Source organism: Podarcis melisellensis (assembly GCF_964234715.1).
Source record: "Podarcis melisellensis genome assembly, chromosome: 8".
NCBI classification, from domain to species: Eukaryota; Metazoa; Chordata; class Lepidosauria; order Squamata; family Lacertidae; genus Podarcis; species Podarcis melisellensis.
This window is the reverse complement of record NC_138540.1, coordinates 7,198,718-7,221,774: the sequence shown is the minus strand read 5'-3', so window position 1 is coordinate 7,221,774 and position 23,057 is coordinate 7,198,718. Positions and strand designations below refer to the sequence as shown.

General features: G+C 48.4%; 1 protein-coding gene and 1 long non-coding RNA gene across 2 annotated transcripts in view; both read right to left on the bottom strand.

Annotated features, from left to right (window-relative positions):
* Positions 1–23,057, bottom strand: part of LOC309376583 — a 181,367-nt gene that overhangs the window by 55,480 nt on the left and 102,830 nt on the right. The gene's annotated exons all lie outside the window — the stretch shown is intronic.
* On the bottom strand, positions 11,838–19,921 carry IL1B (interleukin 1 beta). The gene is made up of 7 exons (XM_081923014.1): positions 19,761–19,921; positions 17,238–17,297; positions 15,849–15,897; positions 14,690–14,888; positions 13,160–13,330; positions 12,913–13,049; positions 11,838–12,292 (listed from the first exon to the last, which is right to left on the bottom strand). Exons 2-7 carry the CDS (start codon positions 17,282–17,284, stop codon positions 12,092–12,094), a joined length of 804 nt encoding a protein of 267 aa, XP_081779140.1. The 5' UTR covers positions 17,285–17,297; positions 19,761–19,921; the 3' UTR covers positions 11,838–12,091.

Sequence of the window (23,057 nt, the reverse complement as noted above, 5' to 3'; positions counted from 1 at the left end):
CGGTGGTCAGGGATTCTTCAGCTGCGATTCCTGCATTGAAGGGGGTTGGACTAGATGATCCCTTGGGTTCCCTTTCAACTCTGCAACTCCGTGGTTCCTTCATTTGAATTGCAAATAAATCCCCAAGGCTCCGCCCAATGGCATGTGGCTCCCTGCGCAGGCCTTCCCTCTGGGGAACTTCCATATCTTATGTCATCATCAGGAAACTGAAAACCACAATTTCCACTGCGAGGAATAACCAAACTAGTTATAACCGTCTAGATTTATTAGACATCCTGGGTGCTTCTGTATATCACCCCAATTAGGCTCATAGCTCTGCCACTTTGTGGATTTTTAAAAAAACTTTATTGCAAAACAATTTACATATAACAACACAAAGACAATACCTTAATGACAACTAAACATTAACTAACAGCACATTGTCTAACATCACACACACGTTTGACTTCCGATTCACCTCATTCTGCTTTCTACATATTCTTAACCTTTATGCATTTCCTGTTCTATCTGTTACATATCCAGAAAATTTTCTACATTTATAGTTTCCCTTAATATTCAAGATTCAGTCTAGACCTGTCAGGAGATTTGCATTTTCACAATATTGTTTTAGATATTCTTTAAATGTTATCCATTCTTTACACACCTTCTGGTTTGAGTTTCCTCTTATTCTCCCAGTCATTTTCACAAGTTCCAAGTATTCCATCATCTTCATCTGCCAGTCAAGCTTTGTAGGAATTGAGTCTTTGTAGGAATTTTTAGTTTTTTGCTACTAAAATTATCTGCACTTCTTTTGACAGGGAAAGAGCTTCCATGTGAGAGCGTCAAAATATGATTTTGAGATAAAAATAACTCTATATCTCTTATTTAGAAATTAAGCCATACTGCATAAGTTTATGAATTTATGTATTTATTACATCTACACATCCATTGCCAAAAAAACCCCTAAAACACCAAAGCTTTTCTAATGTGCAGGACACTTAATTCCATTTGCATGCAGTTTTCTTCCCTCCAAAAATTAATTTAACCTTTCCCTTGAAATTAAAAGGATTCCAACCTACAGACAAACAATGATTATTTTATTTTAGCCAGAGTGTACGCCTACTGGATCAGGCCAAAGGCTCAGTTGCGCTCCCTGCAGCAATCAGCTGATCGCTGCCGACCATGTTTCTTCAAAGGAGGTTACTGCAATCACTGATCAGCTGATTGACAGTTGCAGCAACCTTCTTTGAACTTTGACTGGAGTCAATCACCTGACATCATTATGACTGACAGGTGATTGGTCCCAGCCACCTGCCCAATTGACCAACCAACCCTGAATGGGTACAGAGAATCCCTATCAGATTTTCAGATTTTCAGACAACACAAAGCGGGGAAGAACAGCTGACACTTTGGAAATCAGGTACTGTATACAATACAACTGGAGAAGGTTTTGGGACAAACCAGCAAAATTAATGGGAGCTACTTAAGGTCCGTATAGTTAAAGCTATGGTTTTCCCAGTAGTGATGTATGGAAGTGAGAGCTGGACCATCAAGAAGGCTGTTCGCTGAAGAATTGATGCTTTTGAATTCTGGTGCTGGAGGAGACTCTTGAGAGTCCCATGGACTGCAAGAAGATCAGACCTCTCCATTCTGAAGGAAATCAGCCCTGAGTGCTCACTGGAAGGACAGATCCTGAAGCTGAGGCTCCAATACTTTGGCCACCTCATGAGAAGAGAAGACTGGAGGGCACAAGGAGAAGGGGACGACAGAGGACGAGATGGTTGGACAGTGTTCTCGAAGCTACCAGCATGAGTTTGACCAAACTGTGGGAGGCAGTGGAAGACAAAAGTGCCTGGCGTGTTCTGGTCCATGGGGTCACGAAGAGTCAGACACGACTAAACGACTAAGCAACAACAACAACAACTTAATCCCAGAGGGACGCGGGTGGTGCTGTGGGTTAAACCACAGAGCCTAGGACTTGCCGATCAGAAGGTCGGTGGTTTGAAACCCCACGATGGGGTGAGTTCCCGTTGTTCAGTCCCAGCTCCTGCCCACCTAGCAGTTTGAAAGCACCTCAAAGTGGAAGTAGATAAATAGGTACCACTCCGGCAGGAAGGTAAACAGCGTTTCCGTGCGCTGCTCTGGTTCGCCAGAAGCGGCTTAGTCATGCTGGCCACATGACCCGGAAGCCGTATGCCAGCTCCCTCGGCCAGTAAAGCGAGATGAGTGCTGCAACCCCAGAGTCATCCGCGACTGGACCTAATGGTCAGGGGTCCCTTTACCTTTTTACTTAAACCCAAATGGAACTAGATGGCTGGCACTTAATATAAAAACTGTTGCAGAGCAGCTTTTAAACTGACCTCTAGGGGAATTCCGAGAGGAGCTGGGTACACCAGGCTTGGGATGATTCACCCCAAGGAATTAGGGCAAAATCATCTCTTAATAGTCCAAATGAGGGCAGAGGAGAAGGAAATTGGAATGCAAAGGAGCATGACAACCATTCGAAGAGGGCAAAGTAAACACACCACAGACATTTGGAGAAAAATCAGTCTCATTTATTTGTATGCTGCCTTTCCATAGTTAAAACCATGCTAAAGGCAGTTTACAATATACAAGATTTGCACAATTAGAAATATATAACAAAAGTAGTCCCAAGCACAGCATCTTAAAAAGTAGAGACATCACCTTGCCAACAAAGGTCCGTATAGTAAAAGCTATGGTTTTCCCAGTAGTGATGTATGGAAGTGAGAGCTGGACCATAAAGAAGGCTGATCGCCGAAGAATTGATGCTTTTGAATTATGGTGCTGGAGGAGACTCTTGAGAGTCCCATGGACTGCAAGAAGATCAAACCGATCCATTCTGAAGGAAATCAGCCCTGAGTGCTCACTGGAAGGACAGATCCTGAAGCTGAGGCTCCACTACTTTGGCCACCTCATGAGAAGAGAAGACTCCCTGGAAAAGACCCTGGTGTTGGGAAAGATGGAGGGCACAAGGAGAAGGGGACGACAGAGGACGAGATGGTTGGATAGTGTCTTCAAAGCTACAAACATGAGTCTGACCAAACTGCGGGAGACAGTGGAAGACAGGAGTGCCTGGCGTGCTCTGGTACATGGGTCACGAAGAGTCGGACACGACTAAACGACTAAACAACAAAGTCCCAAGCAACAGATTAAAAAACAACAACCCCAAAATGTACACGATAGGGTTATTGCAATTCCCATCTAAGTCACAATAAGGTCTCAAAATACAGATACAAAGAATTCAAATCAATGATCAGCCAAATTCACATCTCCAGATTTAAATCTTGACCCCAACAGAAAGCTTTAAACCATACCCCACCCCAAGAGACTGCAGACATCTTGAGAAGCAGGTCTTGAAGGACTCTCTGTTCTGGCACTCACTGTTCAATAGCTGAAGTCAATCAATCAAGGCCCTTCCCTGCCCAGTCAGGTGGAATGAGGTTAGCAAGACAGGGAGTAGGTCTTGCAAGACTCACTGCCTTGGATATGCGAAACCGGAGAGGTGATTCAGACCTCAAGAGCTGTCAGGTGGAAGACAGAGCAAGCTGGTTTTCTGCTGCTCCAGAGGGGAGGACTCAAATGGCAAGAAAAAAGATTCTGACTAAACATCAGGAAGAACTTCCTTATGGGAAGAGCTGTTTGACTTTAAGGAAGAACTTTCTTTTTATACCTTTCTTTTAAACATATCAGTTCCAACAGTCATACAACATATCTTCTCATCTTATGAGCCAGTGTGGTGCAGTGGTTAAGAGCGGTGGCCTCGTAATCTGGTGAACCGGGTTCGCTTCCCTGCTCCTCCACATGCAGCTGCTGGGTGACCTTGGGCCAGTCACACTTCTCTGAAGTCTCTCAGCCCCACTCACCTCACAGAGTGTTTGTTATGGGGGAGGAAGGGAAAGGAGAATGTTAGCCGCTTTGAGACTCCTTAAAGGGAGTGAAAGGCGGGATATCAAATCCAAACTCTTCTTCTTCTTCTTCTCTTTTTATACAATATTTTAGACTTCCGTCAACACCTCTGATGATTTTCCGTTCTTTATCACTTATTCTGCATTTCTTAATTTCTATATTGCATTTAATTATCCTTAACTAATAACTCTTATCATAGTCTTTCTTGTAATATTTCAGATAACCCACCTTACTAAACTTCTTGCAATCCTACTAGCGTACTCTGTTCATCACAATTACTTTTCAAATAGTTCATATATTTACTCCAGTCCTCTAAGAATCTCTGATCCTGCAGGTTTTGAATCCTTCCTGTTAATTTGTCTAATTCTGCATAGTCCATCAACTTCATCAGCCATTCTTCTTTCGTCGGTAATTCTTCTTGCTTCCATTTTTGTGCCAATAATATTCTTGCTGCTGTCATTGCATATAGAAACAACCTACAATCCTGTCTGTTAATATCATCTCCTACAATGCCAAGTAAAAATGCTTGTGGTTTCTTAATAAATGTATATTTCAACATCTTTTTCATCTCATTATATATCTTTTCCCAGAAGCTTTTCACTTTTTTACGTTCCCACCACATGTGATAAAAAGTTCCTTTCTGACAGTACAAAGTCATGTTTGACAGCGGAACGGACTGTCTCAGAAAGAGGTGAATTCTCCTTCTCTGGAGGTTTTTAAGCAGAGGTTGGGTGGCTGTTGCAGTGGTGTAGCATGGGTTGTCAGCACCCGGGGCAAGGCAAGTAATTTGCACCCCCTAACCCGTGGATTTGCGCCCCCTAACCCGTGGATTTGCGCCCCCTAACCCTAACCCCCAGCTGTTGCACCTGGTGCGGCCGGCCCCCCCTGCACCCCCCACGCTACGCCACTGGGCTGTTGGACTGGGATTCATAGCTGTGATTTCTGCTTTGCAGGGGGTTGGACAAGGTGGTCCCTAGGGATCCTTCTAATTCTTTCTATGAGGTAGTTTTGCTCTCTGTGTGTCAAGAAGGGCATTTTCCAACAAGCTAGAAATCCCACAAAGGGCAGACTCCTCCGCAAAGCCAGAAGCATGCTTACTAATAATCTTTTCCTTCTATGCAAATTGCAAGGGGGGAAACGTCCACACACACCCCACCTACACATACACAGAGCAGACATTCTCCAGGCTCTTTACTAGGAAGTATAAATGATTCTCAGTGCTATTGTTGAGCGAAGATTATGTCATTGCCTGCTGACAAAAGCACGATGATCAGCCAGGAAGTGATATTTCCAAACCGCAAAATTTCCGGTAATTCGAAATGTGACAGCGGCTTAATGCGGCTCCTTTTTAAGCAGATGGCCTCAGGGCTGCTAGAGAGCAGTGATTTAGAGCAAGCAGTGAGTACGATTTAATGGCCAATCCATTCAGTGAAGGTTATTCATCAATTTGGAGGGCCAGTAAACCTTGCCAGATCATCGCAATCCTGGAGGCCGGAGTTATTTTCAGACAGTGGCTGGCTCTGATATGTAATTTTTTTTTGGTGATAATTCTATTTTATCTTCTTTGCAAACCGCTTGGAGGGTCCCGTCCCCCACAAGCAAATTTTATGAAATAAATAACTTAAAAGAGCAAAAAGCTTCCTTTTTCACCACATCCCTAGCATCAATTAGCTGTGATTGCAGAGGGTTGGACTAGACCATGGGTAGGCAAACTAAGGCCTGGGGGCTGGATCCGGCCCAATCGCCTTCTGAATCCGGCCCGTGGACGGTCCAGGAATCAGCTTGTTTTTACATTAGTCGAATGTGTCCTTTTATTTAAAATGCATCTCTGGGTTATTTGTGGGGCATAGGAATTTGTACATGTTTTTCCCCAAAATATAGTCCGGCCCCCAACAAGGTCTGAGGGACAGTGGACCGGCCCCCTGCTGAAAAAGTTTGCTGACCCCTGGACTAGACCAGGGGTAGTCAACCTTTTTATACCTACCTCCCACTAATGCATCTTTCTTGATGGTAAAATTTCCTTAATGCCCACCAGTGCTCAATGGATGGAGGATTCAGCTTGCACCGTAGAACCCCCTGCAGCCCACTTAGAATCCCGAAACGTCCACTAGTGGCCAGTAGGGACCAGGTTGACAACCCCTGGAGTAGACTCTTGGGATTTCCTTCCAACTCTCCTATGATTCTAGGAGCAGAACTCTGATACCTTTCCCTCCCTGTTGCTCCCAGGGGACAAGGCAAGGCCTGGAAAGGTACCAGGGCTGTGAAACCAGCAGGGCCAGTCCAAGACATTTTGCTGCCCGAGGCCAACACGGTACCTGCACCCCTATGCCCATTCCATGCACCAAGAAGCTGATGGGATTTAAGGCTTGTCGAAGTGCCCAGATGGCCATGCACACCAGGCAGGGATCAGAAGAGCTGAAGGAGTGATGCTTTCATTAGAGTGTGATGCTTTCACCAGAGAGATGGTCAATGGAAGCTGGATCTTCAGCTGCAGGCAGGTTCTCCAGGAAAAACCCTGGATTAGCATGAGGGAGGCAGGGACAGGCTTTGATTCAGGGAAAGGAAAAGAACAGGGATTTTTTTTAAATTTAAGCCCCAATGTTTCATTGATGACACAACTGGGAAATTTGTTGTGCTAAACAGTCAGGCACGTAATCCCAGCGTGTCCCTTGCCAGTGGTGAACTGAGTGCGTGCAAAGATGCACTCCAGATGCCTTCCATCTATCTTTCACGGATACACGGCTGCACGGACTCCCCCCTGACGTGCTGTTGCGTGCATGCACACACACACACACACATACTCCCCCCCCCCATGAGAAATGAAGACCGAGTGGAGCGGAAGGAAAAACCCAAGTCTGTGAGACTCAGAAATACAACTATTTAAACATAGAAGCTCTGCAAATAAGGAAGTCTGGGGCGAAAGTCTGGCAGGATTGCTGAGTAGGCACATACAGATTAGCCTGAAACTTACCCATGCTAATATATATATATATATATAGAGAGAGAGAGAGAGAGAGAGAGAACGCACGCTAAATTGAGACAGGATTACATGCATTCTGATTTAATTAATTAACTTTATTGCATTTCTATCCCATCCTTTTCTCCCAGGAGCTGCTCTTGGACCCTTTTCAGCTGAAGATTGGGGTACAAATGCTTTAAACAATAACCAACCAACCAATCAATCAATCAATCAATCAAACAAACAAACAAACAAACGGTGGCATATGTGGTTCCCCCTCTCCTTATTTAACACCCACAACAACAACCCTGTGAGGTAGGCTAGTCCGAGAGGCAGCGACTGGCCCCCACCGAGCTTCGTGGCTGAGTGGGGATTCGAGCCCAAGTCTCTCAGGTCCTAGTCCAACACTCTAACCACTATGCCATACTGTTGGTGTGGTAGCAATACACTCCAGCATCTCAGCCCAGTGGAGGAGGCTTTGCTTCTGTGTTTGTGTGCTGTGCCCACGGGGATTGCAGAGATGGAAGTAGTGCCGGGGGGGTTGCAGAGGAGGCAGTAATTGGGGGGGGGGGCTGTGGAGGAGGCAGCAGTGGTGTGTGTGTTGCATTTTCTGGTTTTTGTCAGGCAAGCAGCAAACTTCCTGGCTCAGCCCTGACTTCATCCCAAAGCATGGCGAGGGCACTGCCAATGCCCCCCCCTCTCCATTGCAGAGACAAGAGCCTTGAAAGGGTGTTCTGGTCATGTGGACCAGGAACTCCTGGGATCACTCAGGAACCTACCAGGCCCCATAAGTCTCCAGGGGCAGATCATCTCAGTGGATCCCCTACCCCTGGCAGAGCGGAGGAGCCATGCACAGTCCAAACCTTACCAGGTTGTGACCCGTCCATGAAAAGAACTAACCGTGTAATGAATTGAAAAAAGTGTTGAAAAACACATTTATTTAAAAACCAGAAGCCTTTTTACTTAGTATAATGGGGGGGTGAAATCTTCAAAAAGGATGTTACTTTTTTCTGTATGCCACAACAGCTGCGAGAATATTGCTAGCGAAGAATTGGAAGAAACAAGATTTAACAACTATTGAAGAATGGCAGATGAAGATGATGGACTATATGGAACTTGCCGAACTGACTGGGAGACCAGAGAGATGAGGCGGTGGAAGAAGATTGGAAGAAGTTTAAGGAATATTTGAAAAAATATGTTAATATTTAAATCTTAGAATAGCTTTGGAAGTGGATATAGGCGGTAGGGTTAGAAGTAGAAGATAGTGTATTTTATAAGTGATAAAATGTGAAGTTTCTTTGTGGTTAAAGTAAGTGTGGAGAGAAAAAAAGATGGTTAGAAATTATAATATATGTAAACTGCTAAAGATGAAGTAAAATGAAAATCAGATAGGTGGGATTTGGGGAAGCCCATTTAATGTTTAGAAAAATAAGAATATGACAAGAATTTGTTTGTATTGTTTGTCTTTTCTGTTTGTGTTTTTTTATCTGTGTGATAAAATGAATAAAAAAAATTTGGACAAAAAAAAGAACTGACCATGAACTCCCCCTCCAGTCAGCATCGTGCCACTGATCCACTCTGTGGCAAAGACCAGGTTGAGGTGATGTCTCTCCACAAGGGCCAGGTGCATAGCTGTCAAGCGTCCCTTATTTGGCAGGAAACTCCCTTATCCCAGCTCCGTGTCCCGCTGCTGTCCCTTATTGATGATGCCCCTTAAATTTCCTGGGTTTAATGCTTGCCTGGCTCAGGAGGGAGGCAGCGGCATGGTGTCCTTCGCCGCGCGCGAGAGAGCGCGCACTGGCACCGTCATCCTGGCGCGAGGATTTCCATCGGCCCTTCCCCGCCTGAGAGAGGGGGGAGGGAGAGAGACTCTTGCCCACGCCGCCCACGAGGCTGGAGGCGGCAGCGGTGGTGGCAGCTGAGGAGGCGGCCTGAGGGAGGAGGAAGAGGATGGGATGGGGAGGGATGCAGAAGGGCGGTGCTTCAGCGGCTGACGCGGCGCCGCAACCGCCTCATGCCTGATTGACAGCATCTGTCAATCCTACCAGTGTATGTAACTCTTTACAATAGCAAAATCCCTTATTTTGGCTGCTGATCCCTTATTTTCGAGGCTGCTGGTCTCTTATTTTCAAATCTGTAAGTTGACAGCTATGGCCAGGTGGGTGATGTACGGAGACAGCCCAGGGTTGACCAGGACACCAGGAAGTTCTGAGGCGGCCTGCTGGGATGGTTCACTAACAACATCCCCATCCCCTTTAACCCAGACCCAGTGCAGGTTGGCTTCCTAGCAGGGGAGATAAATGGATGGGTTTGTTTTTTTAACCTGCCTTTCACCATGAGACACTGCTCCTCTGACCTGCAAAGGTGTTAAGACCCTACGACCCCGAGAAGAGCTTGCTGGATCAGTCCAGCATCCTGTTCTCACAGTGGCCAACACTCTCCCCTCCTGTGGTTTCCAGCAACTGCTGTTCAGAAGCATTGGTACCTCTGATTGCGGAGGCACAGCATAGGCATTGTGGCTTGTAGCCATCAAGAGTCCTCTCCTCCTCCATGAATTTTCCTGATCATCTGTTAAAGCCGTTTAGCTTGGTGTCCAAGGGACGCGGGTGGCGCTGTGGGTTAAACTCACAGAGCCTAGGACTTGCCGATCAGAAGGTCGGCAGTTCAGATCCCTGCGACAGGGTGAGCTCCCGTTGCTTGGTCCCTGCTCCTGCCAACCTAGCAGTTCAAAAGCACATCAAAGTGTAAGTAGATAAATAGGTACCACTCCGGTGGGAAGGTAAACGGCGTTTCCGTGCTCTGGTTCGCCAGAAGTGGCTTAGTCATGCTGGCCACATGACCCGGAAGCTGTACGCCGGCTCCCTCGGCCAGTAAAGCGAGATGAGCGCCGCAACCCCAGAATCGGCCATGACTGGACCTAATGGTCAGGGGTCCCTTTACCTTTATGTAGGCTATAGAAGCTGTGGTATATTGCTATGGGGGGGGGGCAGGAGGAGAGAAGAGGAAAGCCTCCTGTGGCAGAGAGTTCCATAGTACATGCACAGGGTACATTGGGCCACCCAGCTTACCCAACCAGGCCTTTGCTATACACGGCAGGCTGGGCCCTGGCACCTGAGAGCAAATTGTGTGAGGCAGATGTTTAATTGTGGGCAGATATGGTACCTAGCACCATCACCTCCAGACCAGACACTGGGTTAACAGGCAGCCTCAAATCCGGGCACATAGGAGTGAATCAGGGGGGCAAACAAGGACTCTGCAGCAGTTCCTCCTGACTGTTTCCCAGCTCCCGACTCCTCTGCTTTTCCTGGCTGTTGTTCCCTCTGGGATGCTCCAACAGCTGGGCTGAGGTCATCTTTCGCTCTGCGTGCCTGTCCTCCTCGGCATACAACTGTCTGGTAACGTATTCCAGAGTCAGCTTATCAGTTTCTACCGACTCGAGGGAATTGACCAGCATATCATAGCTGTCATCAAGGGAACTCAGGACTATAAAGACTTTGTCCTCTTCCCCCTCTTAAGGCTAGCTCCTGGAAACAGCCTGTTAGGAATTTTAGGTGGTTCACCAGGGAGTCCCCCGGTTTCTTCTGACACCGGTACATTCTCCTGGTTTCAGTGTTATCAGTGAGCCAGCTGTCTCTCACACATGGACAGCCTTGGGCGCATTCCACGCCTCACTTGCCGCCACCTTGTCAGCTACGTAAACTAGCTGGCTGTCGTCCACTCCAAGGATGACCATAGCCAAAGCTTTCTCATACTTTTCTAGCTGGGCCTCCACTAGTGCCAGCTTTTCATCATCGTCCTCCTCCTCCTCCTCCTCCTCCTCCTCCTCCTCAGGCGGCTGCGGTGGATCTTCCACCACTTTCCACAGGCCCTCACGCTTGAGGAAGTGTTGCATGCGGACCGACCAGATGCTGTAGTTTGTGGCTGTCAGCTTCTCCAGCAACACGCCAGCTCTGGACTGCTCCATCCCTGCAGCTCACCTCCAGCACCCACGGCTAGATAACTGCTACCTGGACTCTTGCGCAGCGGAAGCGTGCTGGGCCCATAACCCTGTTGCGAATTCCTTGTGGCGCTTTTAGCAGAATGCTCAGAGTCCCAGGTTCTTTAGTGCAGTATTTAGTAATGTGATATATATATATATGGAAGTGAGAGCTGGACCATAAAGAAAGCTGATCGCCGAAGAATGGATGCTTTTGAATTCTGGTGCTGGAGGAGACTCTTGAGAGGCCGATGGACTGCAAGAAGATCAAACCTCTCCATTCTGAAGGAAATCAGCCCTGAGGGCTCCCTGGAAGGACAGATCGTGAAGCTGAGGCTCCAATACTTTGGCCACCTCATGAGAAGAGAAGACTCCCTGGAAAAGACCCTGATGTTGGGAAAGATGGAGGGCACAAGGAGAAGGGGACGATGGAGGACGAGACGGTTGGACAGTGTTCTCAAAGCTACGAACATGAGTTTGACCAAACTGCGGGAGGCAGTGGAAGACAGGAGTGCCTGGCGTGCTCTGGTCCAGGGGGTCACGAAGAGTCGGACATGACTGAATGACTAAACAACAACAAATATATATACAAATGTCTACAGAAGCAGTTCAGACAGAGTACCTGCACCTTGAGGCAAAAGTAGACTCCACACTCATCTACACCACAGCACCACAGCACCACTCTTACTGTTGAACAGGCTTTTCTTTTAAACCGGTGACAGCCAATCACATTCCACAGAGAGTATTGCATCAGCCTGTTGAAAACTGAAGCCTGCAGACTTACTTACACAGCATTCCTGTGAATCCCAGCACTCTTGGGCTGCCTTGGCTCCAGGCCAGCCTCTCCCTCTTGGGGGGTCTGGCTAAAGGGACACCCCCACCCTCTTTCAGAAGGCCCTTCTCTTCCCGTCTGGCTCCTTCAGTTGGGTGTCGGAGGTACAATTTACAAACAGCAGTTAGAAGCCAACCTTACATACCAGATAATTTATTAAGATTTATTAAATTATTATTAAATACTTTCAATAAATATACAACAGAGAACGGCAGAGTCGAAAGAGACCTGGAAGGGCCATTTAGTCCAGCCCACTGTGGTCCTCATTATCCACTGCTTTCTTGGCAACTGCCAAGTCCTTCCAGAGAAAGGAGGCAGGTGTTGTGTTGTCTCAGTGACGGGACTTTCCTTGTCACAGAGTCAGGAGGCTGAAATTTGTCCAAAGGCGCATGTAAGGGTTCTGCGCGTCTTGCGCGTTTTATGTGACAATATAATCCACGATGGAGACCTCCCCGATCCGGTTTGTCACGCTGACAGCTTTGTTGACCTGGGCAGATGTGCAGATGTACCACTGAGGAAAGGCAGCTGACTCGAATCTGGTGTAGTCCCCAACTGCAACTCTGTAGAAGAGGAAGCGCCCTTTGTCGGATTTGTCGAGGTCCCCTTCGATGCTGGCCTCCTGCGGGTGGAAAAGATGAGATTACATCTAAGGAAATCCACTTTCCAAGGCGCCTACACTAGCTCCACATCACCACTAGGTTTCAGGGTGGTTAACAACATAAAACCACAACAAAAAACCCCACAAAATACATAGTAAAAACAAGAAAACCCAATAACCGCCCCCTCCTCAACACATTTTTAAAGGGATGTCAATTGGCCAAAGTCCTAGTTAAATAGGAATGTTTTTGCCTGGTGCCTAAAGGTGGATAATGAAAGTGCCTGGTGAACCTCCCTGGGGAGAGCATTCCACAAATGGGGAGCCACTGCGGAAAAGGCCCTGTTCTTGCATTGCTTCCCCCTGGACTTCTCAAGGAGGAAGCATGTGTAGAAGGGCCTCGGAAGATGAACTCAGGGTCTGGGTGGGTTCATATGGAGAGAGGTGGTCCTTTAGGTACTGCGGTCCTGAGCTGTTTACTCTGACCATTGCAACAACGAAAGAAGAACCTGCTGGATCAGGCCAATGGTTCAGTATCCTGTTCTCACTGTGGGCAACCAGCTAGCAGGATCCAAGCACAAGAGCCCTTCCTCCTTTTGGGATTTTCAGTAACCGGAAACATAAGCTGTGAAGGAACCTCTCACCTCCAGCTGAAGCGCTGGTTGGTCTCCGCTCTGCACGCAAGACAGGTACAGCTCCTTCCCTTTGATTTTCAGGGCGATGGGGATCTTCGCTACGCCTTCCTCGATTTTCGGCCGATAGACGTACATTTTCACCCTCGCTGGAAAATGTGAAGACACAGGATTAATAGCAAGAAACGTTTCAGCCCGGCTAGGACTGGCCACCCGTAGGAGATGGCTGGTGAGGAACATCAAGGATGGGGGTTCCTACCTTCTTTGCTGATGTCCGCCTGTTGGAGCTCCAAGGCCAACAGCTGGGTTGTCCCGTTCAGGACAAGGGACTTCTGGTTGACGTCTCGGATGTTGCAGGAGATGCTCCTGCTGAGGTGGTAGATGGGATCTGTGGCATAGGTGCATTCGCAGGTGTCAAAGTCAACTGGTTCTGAAGAGGAAAAGACACTCTGGGTCAAGACTTGCAACGCAACAGTAAGAGCTGTTCTTCGGTGGAACGTATGATCTCAGAAGGTGGTCAGCTCTCTCCATCAAAGGCTTTTAAACAAAAGCTGGGTTGCAATGATTCTTTAGCAGTGACACCCCACCTGCCGCTGCCCCCACCCTTACCAAGCCAGAGCTGTTCTCTTTTTTTGCCCCCACATCCAGCGGTGGAACAAGCCGATTGGGCGCCTGGGGTGGCGTGCGTGCCCTGCGCCCAGGAGTGCGGCCAACCACCTGTGGGGCTGGGCAAGCCAGGGCAGGACGCTCCATGGGGCCTCTGAGGAGTCCCACTCAGTTGCCCTATAGCTGAGGGGGAGGCGGTGGGTGGACCATTTGGGGCAGCGCAGAGCCTGCGGACACCCAAGCCACTGTGTCACACCCAGGAGAGACGCGTGGCTCGGGCACACTGCAGGCCCGTGGTGAGTGCCACCCGGCATTTTGTCACCTCCTCAATGGTGACACCCGGGGTGGCCCGCCCCCCGCCCCCTTCCTCTACCTCTGCCCACATCTTAAAGGGACCCCTGACCATTAGGTCCAGTCATGGCCAACTCTGGGGTTGCGGTGCTTTACTGGCTGAGGGAGCCGGCGTACAGCTTCCGGGTCATGTGGCCAGCATGACTAAGCCGCTTCTGGCGTACCAGAGCAGTGCACGAAAACGCCGTTTACCTTCCCACCATAGTGGTACCTATTTATCTACTTGCACTCTGACGTGCTTTTGAACTGCTAGGTTGGAAGGAGCAGGGAATAAGCAATGGGAGCTCACCCCGTGGCAGGGATTCGAACCACTGGCCTTTTGCTCGGCAAGCCCTAGGCTCTGTGGTTTAACCCACAGCGTTGCCTGTGTCCCTTGCCCACATCTTATTCAGTGCTAACTCCCAAAAGTGTTTAGGCAAGCAGGAAGAGATCATGGCCTCTGTGTGTCCCTGATCCGCCTCAAAGTAAACTGTTTAGGGAAGTTTTTAATGTCTGATGCTCTCTTGTTTTTAATATTCAGTTGGAAGCCGCCTAGCGTGGCTGGGGAAACCCAGCCAGATGGGCGGGGTATGAATAATAAATTATTATTATTATTTTGAAGGGTCCTGCAGTCCAAAGGCTGTTGCTTCCCTCTAAAGCCAGAGGGATGGCGGAAAAGAACAGCGACACGACAGCAGCTTCCAGTTGGGTCTGCTTGGCCAACAAATGGAATAAAGTGCTTTGTCCTTCAACCACCTCCTGCTACAGTAAGTGGCTCTAGGTAGGCTCCTTGCTGGGGATTCCCATCAGGATCACACCCAATATGGCAGCCAGCTGGTGTTCCATACTGTACCTAAGACGGAATTGATGATGTCCATCAGGTCGTCATCTGTGAAAAGCGCCCTGGCTTTGGAGGTCTTCTTCTTCTTCATCCTCTCAATCGCCACCATAATGATCGCTGCCTTCTGGAAGCCCAGAGATGAAGGGCTATTGGCGATCTTCACCTGAATGCCCACTTTGCAGGCAGGATGGTTCAGCCCTGGGAAGGCCTCCTGGGGTGGGGGAGCAAAGCAGACCTCAGCTGAAGTCAAACCATCAGCAGCAAAGTGCCCTCCTGTCCACCTGGGGACAAGAAGTCTCATACCGCAATTGTAAGGACTTGATTATTTCCCTGTGGTGGCCCCTGAACTCTGGAACTCCCTGCTTATTGACACCAGGCAGTACTCTTTCCGGTGCCTGAAATTTTATGATATTAAATAAATAAGGCAAAGTGCTGAGGGCACCAGGCAACACTCATTGCTCTTCAGGGAGGAGTTGTCTAGCTATTTTGCAAGTCCAACACCTCCAACATGTTGTGTTCTTATACATTTTCGCTAGTCTTATAGGAGTCAAATACCAACTACACATCATCTTTATATAATTCTCTTTTAACGTACAGCGAGCTGTAAATTTTAAGTCCTTATTCCGTAACTTCCCCCATGAAGCAAATTGTATATTCTATCCCACATCTTTTGCCCAGTGTATTATTACACAGACTTTCTAATCTTTTGCTTCCCGTTCCAGAAACAATTTATACATTTTTGGCAGAACTTATCCATTATTATCTAACAGTTCTTTCTGCACTATGTTCAGTTGAAAAAGCTGACTCCTTTGTTCAATCTAAAAATGCCATTTAATTGATAATATTGGAGCCAATTAGTTAAGAAATGCCATATCCTCATTTTAGTTTATTTTTTTACTCTCAATTGATTTCCCTCCTCGATTAACAGTTCCCTATATGTTGGCCATTCTTTTTCCATACTTATTTTTTCCACTGGTAATTCTTCTAATGGTGATAACCACCATGGGGTGTCCAGCCTCCTTGAAAGGCAAATGGCCTTCTTGCTTGGAGGTTGTTCTGCAGATCCAGCCATCTGGCTGACTAAGCCCTTTTCAGATGTTCATTTCTGCTCATGATCAGGAAGGGACAGAGTAGTTTTCTTGAACAGAAGTAGCCTGGAGAAATTCCTTACCTTGGCCAGCGAAGGCCGGTCCTCTTCGTAGAACTGCATCTCGTCCACACTGCAAGCAGAAAGGAAGAGAAGGAGGTCAGAGACTCCCAGGCATCATCACTGGAACTAGTCTGGATACGAGCATCACGCACGGCACATTTCTTGGGGTATTTGCTGGCATTGTAAGGGGAGCCAAGGTGTTGGGCAAACAAACCCCGGGCGACACCTTCTGGAACAGCCTCTTTAGGAAAGGCAAAGGCCATTTTCGCACCAGATCTCGCCCACCCTGGTTGTCCAGAAGAATATCATGTCCAGCGGGATCAATAGAGATACACACACACACAGAATCCCCCTGTCCAGTTCCTATAGTAGATCTTCTACCAGGGACTCAGCTACATTAGTTTTTGTTTTTTTAAAGCGTTTTAAATGCGTTATAATGCTGTGACACCAGATGGCGCTATAGAGTTCGATCTTTTCGCAATATGATTTCACATTATGAGCTTTACAACACATTTTCCTGAAATGTTTTTTTTTTATGTGTCTATATCCAGCAAAAAACAACACTGACAACTTCTGGCCCATGTCCAGACCAAAAGCTGGATTAAAATGGGTCTAGCTCAGTGGTTCTCAAAGCGGGTGGTGGTGGTGTGTGTGTGTGTGTGTGTGTGTGCACACTAAGAGTCAAGAGGGGCAGGGAGGCACCTGAGGTATAAATGACAATCCGTCTATGCAAGCTGGCGTCACTGGATCGTTCACCAGTTTTGTCGAATCAATTAAACAGAATAGTTTGAATTGGATGCTGAACAAACGTGTAAACAATTTCTTACTGTTTTGAATGCTAATTGTGCTATTATCTTCCTTTCTGGGTCATGCAAACCACTATTATGAACAACGCTTTTTATAGGGGGGGGGAGCACTGGGGGTGAGTTTATGTTGGGAACCATTGGGCTAAGGAATCCACACAATCAATCAATATCTGGACCTGAGAAGCAGGTGGCAGTCATAGTGGCGTGATTAATCTCTGCGGGAAACATCGGGGGCACCAGTTGTTCCACCTGCCTTGGACCTAGATAAGGGGGAGCTGCTGCTTAAGTGCTAATTTCTAATTGCTAATTTCACAGGGAATAATTTGTTGCCTTTCTGGATGTTGTATTTGCTGTTTGGAATATTCAGATTTAGTCTGATTTTTATTGAATTATTTTGTTTGCACTGGCATGTTTGCATTTGCATTGTTTGTGAGCTGCCTTGGGGTGTCATTTTTGGCCTATAAGTCAATAATACTATATCGTGTGTATGTATGCGTCTGTCTGTCTGTCTGTCTGTCTGTCTGTCTGTCTGTCTGTCTGTCTGTCTGTCTGTTCCTGAGCACCCAGCACAGCTTCACAGCCTGCGGCCATCAGTGGTGGTTACCTGCAGAAGTCCATCGCCTCCTCTTCGCACTCAGGCACTCTAGACATGGGGGCTTTTGATCTAGGGAGAAGAAAGAAATTTACGGAAGTTAGCAAAAGAGTCTCACACTGGAGCACCTTCAGAGGAAGGAGAAGCGAAGCCGCTGTTTTGTAACCAGACGAACAAGATTGCGATTGAAACTATGGGCACACTGTGTGGACAGATGACGAGGAGCCGCAGGAAAGGTGTTCGTACGGCTGTTGTGGTCCCACAGAATACAAAGCAGGGCAGCAAACATGAGCAGCTCAAGCAAATTACTTAAACAAAGGTGGAGTTTATGATCTTTGTTGTCTGAAAACAAGCAATTCCCTTAACCACGGAGAAACTCAAGAGAATTTCGATGTGATTTAAGTCAGAGCCTTTGCTGAGGACAGTTGCCCAGTCTCCTGACTCTTACTTAGCACCCTCCTCTAATTCCCACAAACGTTCATCTCCAGCCTGCAGAGGGAAAGAGAGAATTTTGGGGAGTGAAGAGAACTCTTGAGCATGCAAGAAAAAGGAAAGCAGGCAGGTCAAGAGCAGAAGTGCCTTCAAATAACTTTAGTTTGCACGAGGAATTTCAGCTTGCAGACTTCCCAGAGTCTTCTGCGAGGAGCTGCAGAGCTTCTGCAGAGAAGGACAGACCCGGGAAGATAACCTAGTGGTTAGAGCACTTGCCAGGCAAGCAGAAGGTCCCAGATTCACTCCCTGCTAGCATCTCCAGGTAGGGTTGGAAGAGACCCCTGCCTGAAATCTTGGAGGGCAGCTGCCAGTCAATGGCCCAGTTTCTTACATTCCTTTGGGCTGGAGCATCAAGGCAGACTGTCAGGTGGCCATGGGCATGTTGCTCTCTCTTCTCCAATAACACCCAACCAATGACCATGCAAATAAATTACCATATCTCCGTGGGCCTGAGATATACTGCAAGCCATAGTACTAGCCGAGTGGTTGAAGGCAGCCTTGCATTCTGAAGGGTCAGGCAAAGCAGGGCTGACCATTTGGGGATGAATCAAGAACTGTAGACTGGGAAGGGATCCAGTGGGTCATCGAGCCCAACCCCATGCAGGAATCACAGCTAAAGAAGGTTGAGGTCTCTTCATGAAACCTGCAAGTCTCCCCTTTGACCGCAGACTGTCTTGCCAGAGTGGGGCATGCTCTGGTTACCTCCCGCTTGGACTACTGCAATGCGCTCTACGTGGGGCTGCCTTTGAAGGTGACTTGGAAACTGCAATTAATCCAGAATGTGGCAGCTAGACAGGTGACTGGGAGCGGCCGCCGAGACCACATAACACCGGTCCTGAAAGACCTACATTGGCTCCGAGCACAATTCAAAGTGCTGACCTTTAAAGCCCTAAACAGCCTCAGCCCTGTATACCTGAAGGAGAGTCTCCACTCCCATCGTTCAGCCCGGACACTGAGGTCCAGCTCCGAAGGCCTTCTGGCAGTTCCCTCGCTGCGAGAAGTGAGGTTACAGGGAACCAGGCAGAGGGCCTTCTCGGTAGTGGCGCCTGCCCTGTGGAACTCCCTCCCACCAGATGTCAAGGCAAGAGTGTTTGTTGTGGGGGAGGAAGGGAAAGGAGAATGTTAGCCGCTTTGAGACTCCTTAAAGGGAGTGAAAGGCGGGATATCAAATCCAAACTCTTCTTCTTCTATTTTATTTTTAAAAGACAACTGAAGGTGGCCCTGTTTAGGGAAGTTTTTAATGTTTGATGCTGTATTGTTTTTAATATTAGGTCGGAAGCAGTCCAGAGTGGCTGGGGAAACCCAACCAGATGGGTGGGGTATAAAATAATAATAATAATAATAATAATAATAATAATAAGAATAATCATCATCATCATCATCATCATCATCATCATCATCATCATCATCATTAGACCCCTCCAGTCTTCTCAAGGCAGTTGCTGTGGGGTATCTTTTCCCAAAGTCAGGGTTGGCAGGGTCCTCTCTGCCCTGCCATTCATGAGATGATCTGGCTCAGGCTGGGCCAGCTTCCCCCCTCAAACCGGCAGTGGCGTAGCGTGGGGGGTGCAGGGGGGGCCGGCCGCACCGGGCACAACATCTGGGGGGTAGGGTTAGGGGGCGCAAATCCATGGGTTAGGGGGCGCAAATTACTTGCCTTGCCCCGGGTGCTGGCAACCCACGCTACGCCACTGCAAACCGGTTCCTCCTTCTCTGCTTCATAGGAACCTGCCTTTCACAGAGTCAGAGAACTGGGTCTACCTGGCTCCATAATATCTGACTGGCAGTGGCTCTGTGGAGTTTGAGGTAGGAGTCTCTCCCACACTTGCAAGAAGATGCTTGCTGGCAAGGCAAAATCCTCTACCACTTAACTACAGCTTCTTAGAGTTCTGACTCCTAAACCATCCCATTTTCACATGGACCCCTAAGCCAGATGTCTGCCTGGGGGTCCGTTTAATCCATGCAGAACCTCTTGGCTGACATTTAATGAGGCAGACATATTCCTCAAGACGACCTCCCTGCAAAGCAATGTAGACGTTTTACCTGTCCAAGGAGGCCACGCCGGTCTTTTTCCAGAACAGAGGATTTCTGGCCTTCTAAGCTGCTCCTCTTGCTGTGAAGTGGTCTCTGCTACAGCAGGGATGCTCCTCTTATCTGTTTCTCGGCAACGGAAGAAGACGTGCTCATGCAAACAAACTTCCCTCTCGTACCTGGGCGTTTCGAAAGCGGCGAAAAGGAAGTCCTTTCCTTCCTGCTTCCATGAACAGGAAGCGGTTGCGTTGCAAAATGAGCACAACAACACAAATTGTGAAAGCGCAGAATTTTGTGGGGATTTGCTGTGCTCAGTAGAGGCAAATAACAAGAATACCACAAGAAGTGACATCCTGGAGGCTTTTAAGAACTTTGGTTCTGCTGTGTGATGTAATCAGGCTGTTTTGGGATTTTTCCGGCATCCCAGGGGGCCTAGCTGGTGAGGAACCAATGGCTAGGTTGGGGGGTTAGGTCAAGTAGTATTCCTGCACCCCCACTTCTTTCATGTGGCTTCCCACCCAGTAATCTAAATAATAATAATAATAATAATTTATTTATACCCCACCCATCTGGCTGGACTTCCCCAGTCACTCTGGGCGGCTTCCAAAAAAATACTAAAATACTGCAATACATCAAACACTAAAAGCTTCCCTAAACAGGGCGGCCTTCAGATGTCTTCTAAAATGAAGGAGAGCATTGGGAGTTGTTGCTTAGTCGTTTAGTCGTGTCCGCCTCTTCGTGACCCCATGGACCAGAGCATGCCAGGCACTCCTGCCTTCCATTGCCTCCCACAGTTTGGTCAGACTCATGCTGGTAGCTTCAAGAACACTGTCCAACCATCTTGTCCTCTGTCGTCCCCTTCTCCTTGTGCCCTCCATCTTTCCCAACATCAGGGAGTCTTCTCTTCTCATGAGGTGGCCAAAGTCTTGGAGCCTCAGCTTCAGGATCTGTCCTTCCAGTGAGCACTCAGGGCTGATTTCCTTCAGATTGGAGAGGTTTGATCTTGCAGTCCGTGGGACTCTCAAGAGTCTCCTCCAGCACCATAATTCAAAAGCATCAATTCTTCTGCAATCAGCCTTCTTTATGGTCCAGCTCTCACTTCCAAACATCACTACTGGGAAAACCAGAGCTTTAACTAGACGGACCTTTGTTGGCAAGGTGATGTCTCTGCTTTTTAAGATGCTGTCTAGGTTTGTCATTGCTTTTCTCCCAAGAAGCAGGCGTCTTTTAATTTCGTGACTGCTGTCACCATTTGCAGTGATCATGGAGCCCAAGAAAGTAAAATCTCTCACTGCCTCCATTTCTCCCCCTTCTATTTGCCAGGAGGTGATGGGACCAGTGGCCACGATCTTCGTTTTTTTTATGTTGAGCTTCAAACCATGCACAGATCTACTCTGATATTTTCTTTCAAAAAATGTCTACTCAGAACTAACAATATGTAAGCTGAGGGGGCCTCAGAGGTTTCTCAGGTCTTATCCCTCCAGAATTCCTTGCTGTGAGCAAGAGGCACCCCACATTAAACCTCTATAATATAACAAACTGGTTTCGAAGTGGTTTAATTGTCAGTGAGCACTCAGGGCTGATTTCCCTAAGAATGGAGAGGTTTGATCTTCTTGCAGTCCATGGGACTCTCAAGAGTCTCCTCCAGCATCAGAATTCAAGAGCATGGGAGCATCCCCCAAATGGGAAGGCGCCATTAGCTGGCCCACCCATTTGTTTGATGGCGCAGAGCAGCTCCTTTGATTATGCTCATTGTGGTGCTTAACCAGTCAGCTAAAAACCATTACCGTCCTAGACAAAGGGGCTGGTTTGGCAAGCTTGGTCTCATACCTTCTACCCCCACCGATACAGGCTCCTGAGAATGGGGAGGGTCTCAGGGCATCACCCAGACTGAGCCCCCAACCCACGGCCTTGTTAATGCAGCACACCTAGGTTTGCTATGACTGGCGGCTCAGTGGATGGGCATGCGCTGCTTGCTGAAATGCCAGCGTGGCTCGTGCATTCTCAAGGGGGATGTGTGTCCAAACGAGACACAATGAACAACAGCACTGTATGAGCATTCCTGCCCATGGGTTTCCGTGGTAGCTCAGTGGTACAGCAGCCGCCTTGCATGCGGAAGTTCCCAAGTTCAATCCCCAGCAGCTCCATGTAGGGCAGAGAGAGTAAAGGTAAAGAGACCCCTGACCATTAGGTCTAGTTGTGGCCGACTCTGGGGTTGCGGCGCTCGTCTCGCTTTACTGGCCAAGGCAGTGGCGTAGCGTGGGTTGTCAGCACCCGGGGCAAGGCAAGTAATTTGCACCCCCTAACCCGTGGATTTGCGCCCCCTAACCCGTGGATTTGCGCCCCCTAACCCGTGGATTTGCGCCCCCTAACCCGTGGATTTGCGCCCCCTAACCCTAACCCCCAGATGTTGCGCCTGGTGCGGCCGGCCCCTCCTGCACTCCCCACGCTACGCCACTGGGCCGAGGGAGCCGGCGTACAGCTCCTGGGTCATGTGGCCAGTATTTTTTTGGGGGGAAATGAACGGATTCCTATGCCCCACGAATAACCCAGAGATGCATTTTAAATAAAAGGACACATTCTACTCAAGTAAAAACACACTGATTCCCGGACCGTCCGTGTGTCGGATTTAGAAGGTGATTGGTCCAGATCCGGCCCCTGGGCCTTAGGTTGCCTAACCCTGTCCTAGAGAGTGGCTGCTGCCAATCCGTGTAGACAATACTGAGCTAGAGGGACCCCAAGGGTCTGACTCAACATTAGGCAGCTTCTTATGTTCTATTGTGCTCCAGCAATTAGGGTGACTCAGAGATTCACCCATCTCACCCCACAGTCCCGCTGGCGACGGCCTGGCCTGAATCCCAAAAGCCACAGCCTGGTCAGGATTCCAAGTACCCCTTGAGCAAAAGTCGGACGTCACAGATGCTCTGTCTGAGCGCATTGCTGGGCACTCCTGGGTGCGCGGTCGCTGCGCGGCTGTGGTCACGACCGGAACCAAACTTCCTCCTTTGCATCACCGCAACCCGCTTCCTGTTTCTCTCATTGGCTGGGCTGCATTGCCCTACGTGGGGTTTGACTAGGGCTGGCAAGCCTCTTAATTTACATATGTGGGGATTTGTGAAATTGTGACAAGTCCCCCTCTTTCCCCTGCTGACCCAGTAGGAGAGCAGGAATGGTGACTCAGGTGGGTTTCCAGGCTGGCTCCTGCGTTGGGAAAACCCGATCCCCATGCCCAGCGGACGGGGTGTAATGGAAGGGAAGGTTTGGGGGCACTTGGGGGTCTCCTTATCGTAGCTGTGTGTTGGAGCTCAG

Bases quoted from the DNA above. Each gene is read 5' to 3' on its own strand.
- IL1B (XM_081923014.1), bottom strand. From the start codon at position 17,284: ATGTCTAGAGTGCCTGAGTGCGAAGAGGAGGCGATGGACTTCTGCAG. The intron at 15,898-17,237 runs GTAACCACCACT...TTCTGCTTGCAG, and splicing joins GAGGCGATGGACTTCTGCAG to TGTGGACGAGATGCAGTTCT. The intron at 13,050-13,159 runs GTAGGAACCCCC...CACATTTTCCAG, and splicing joins GGCGGACATCAGCAAAGAAG to CGAGGGTGAAAATGTACGTC.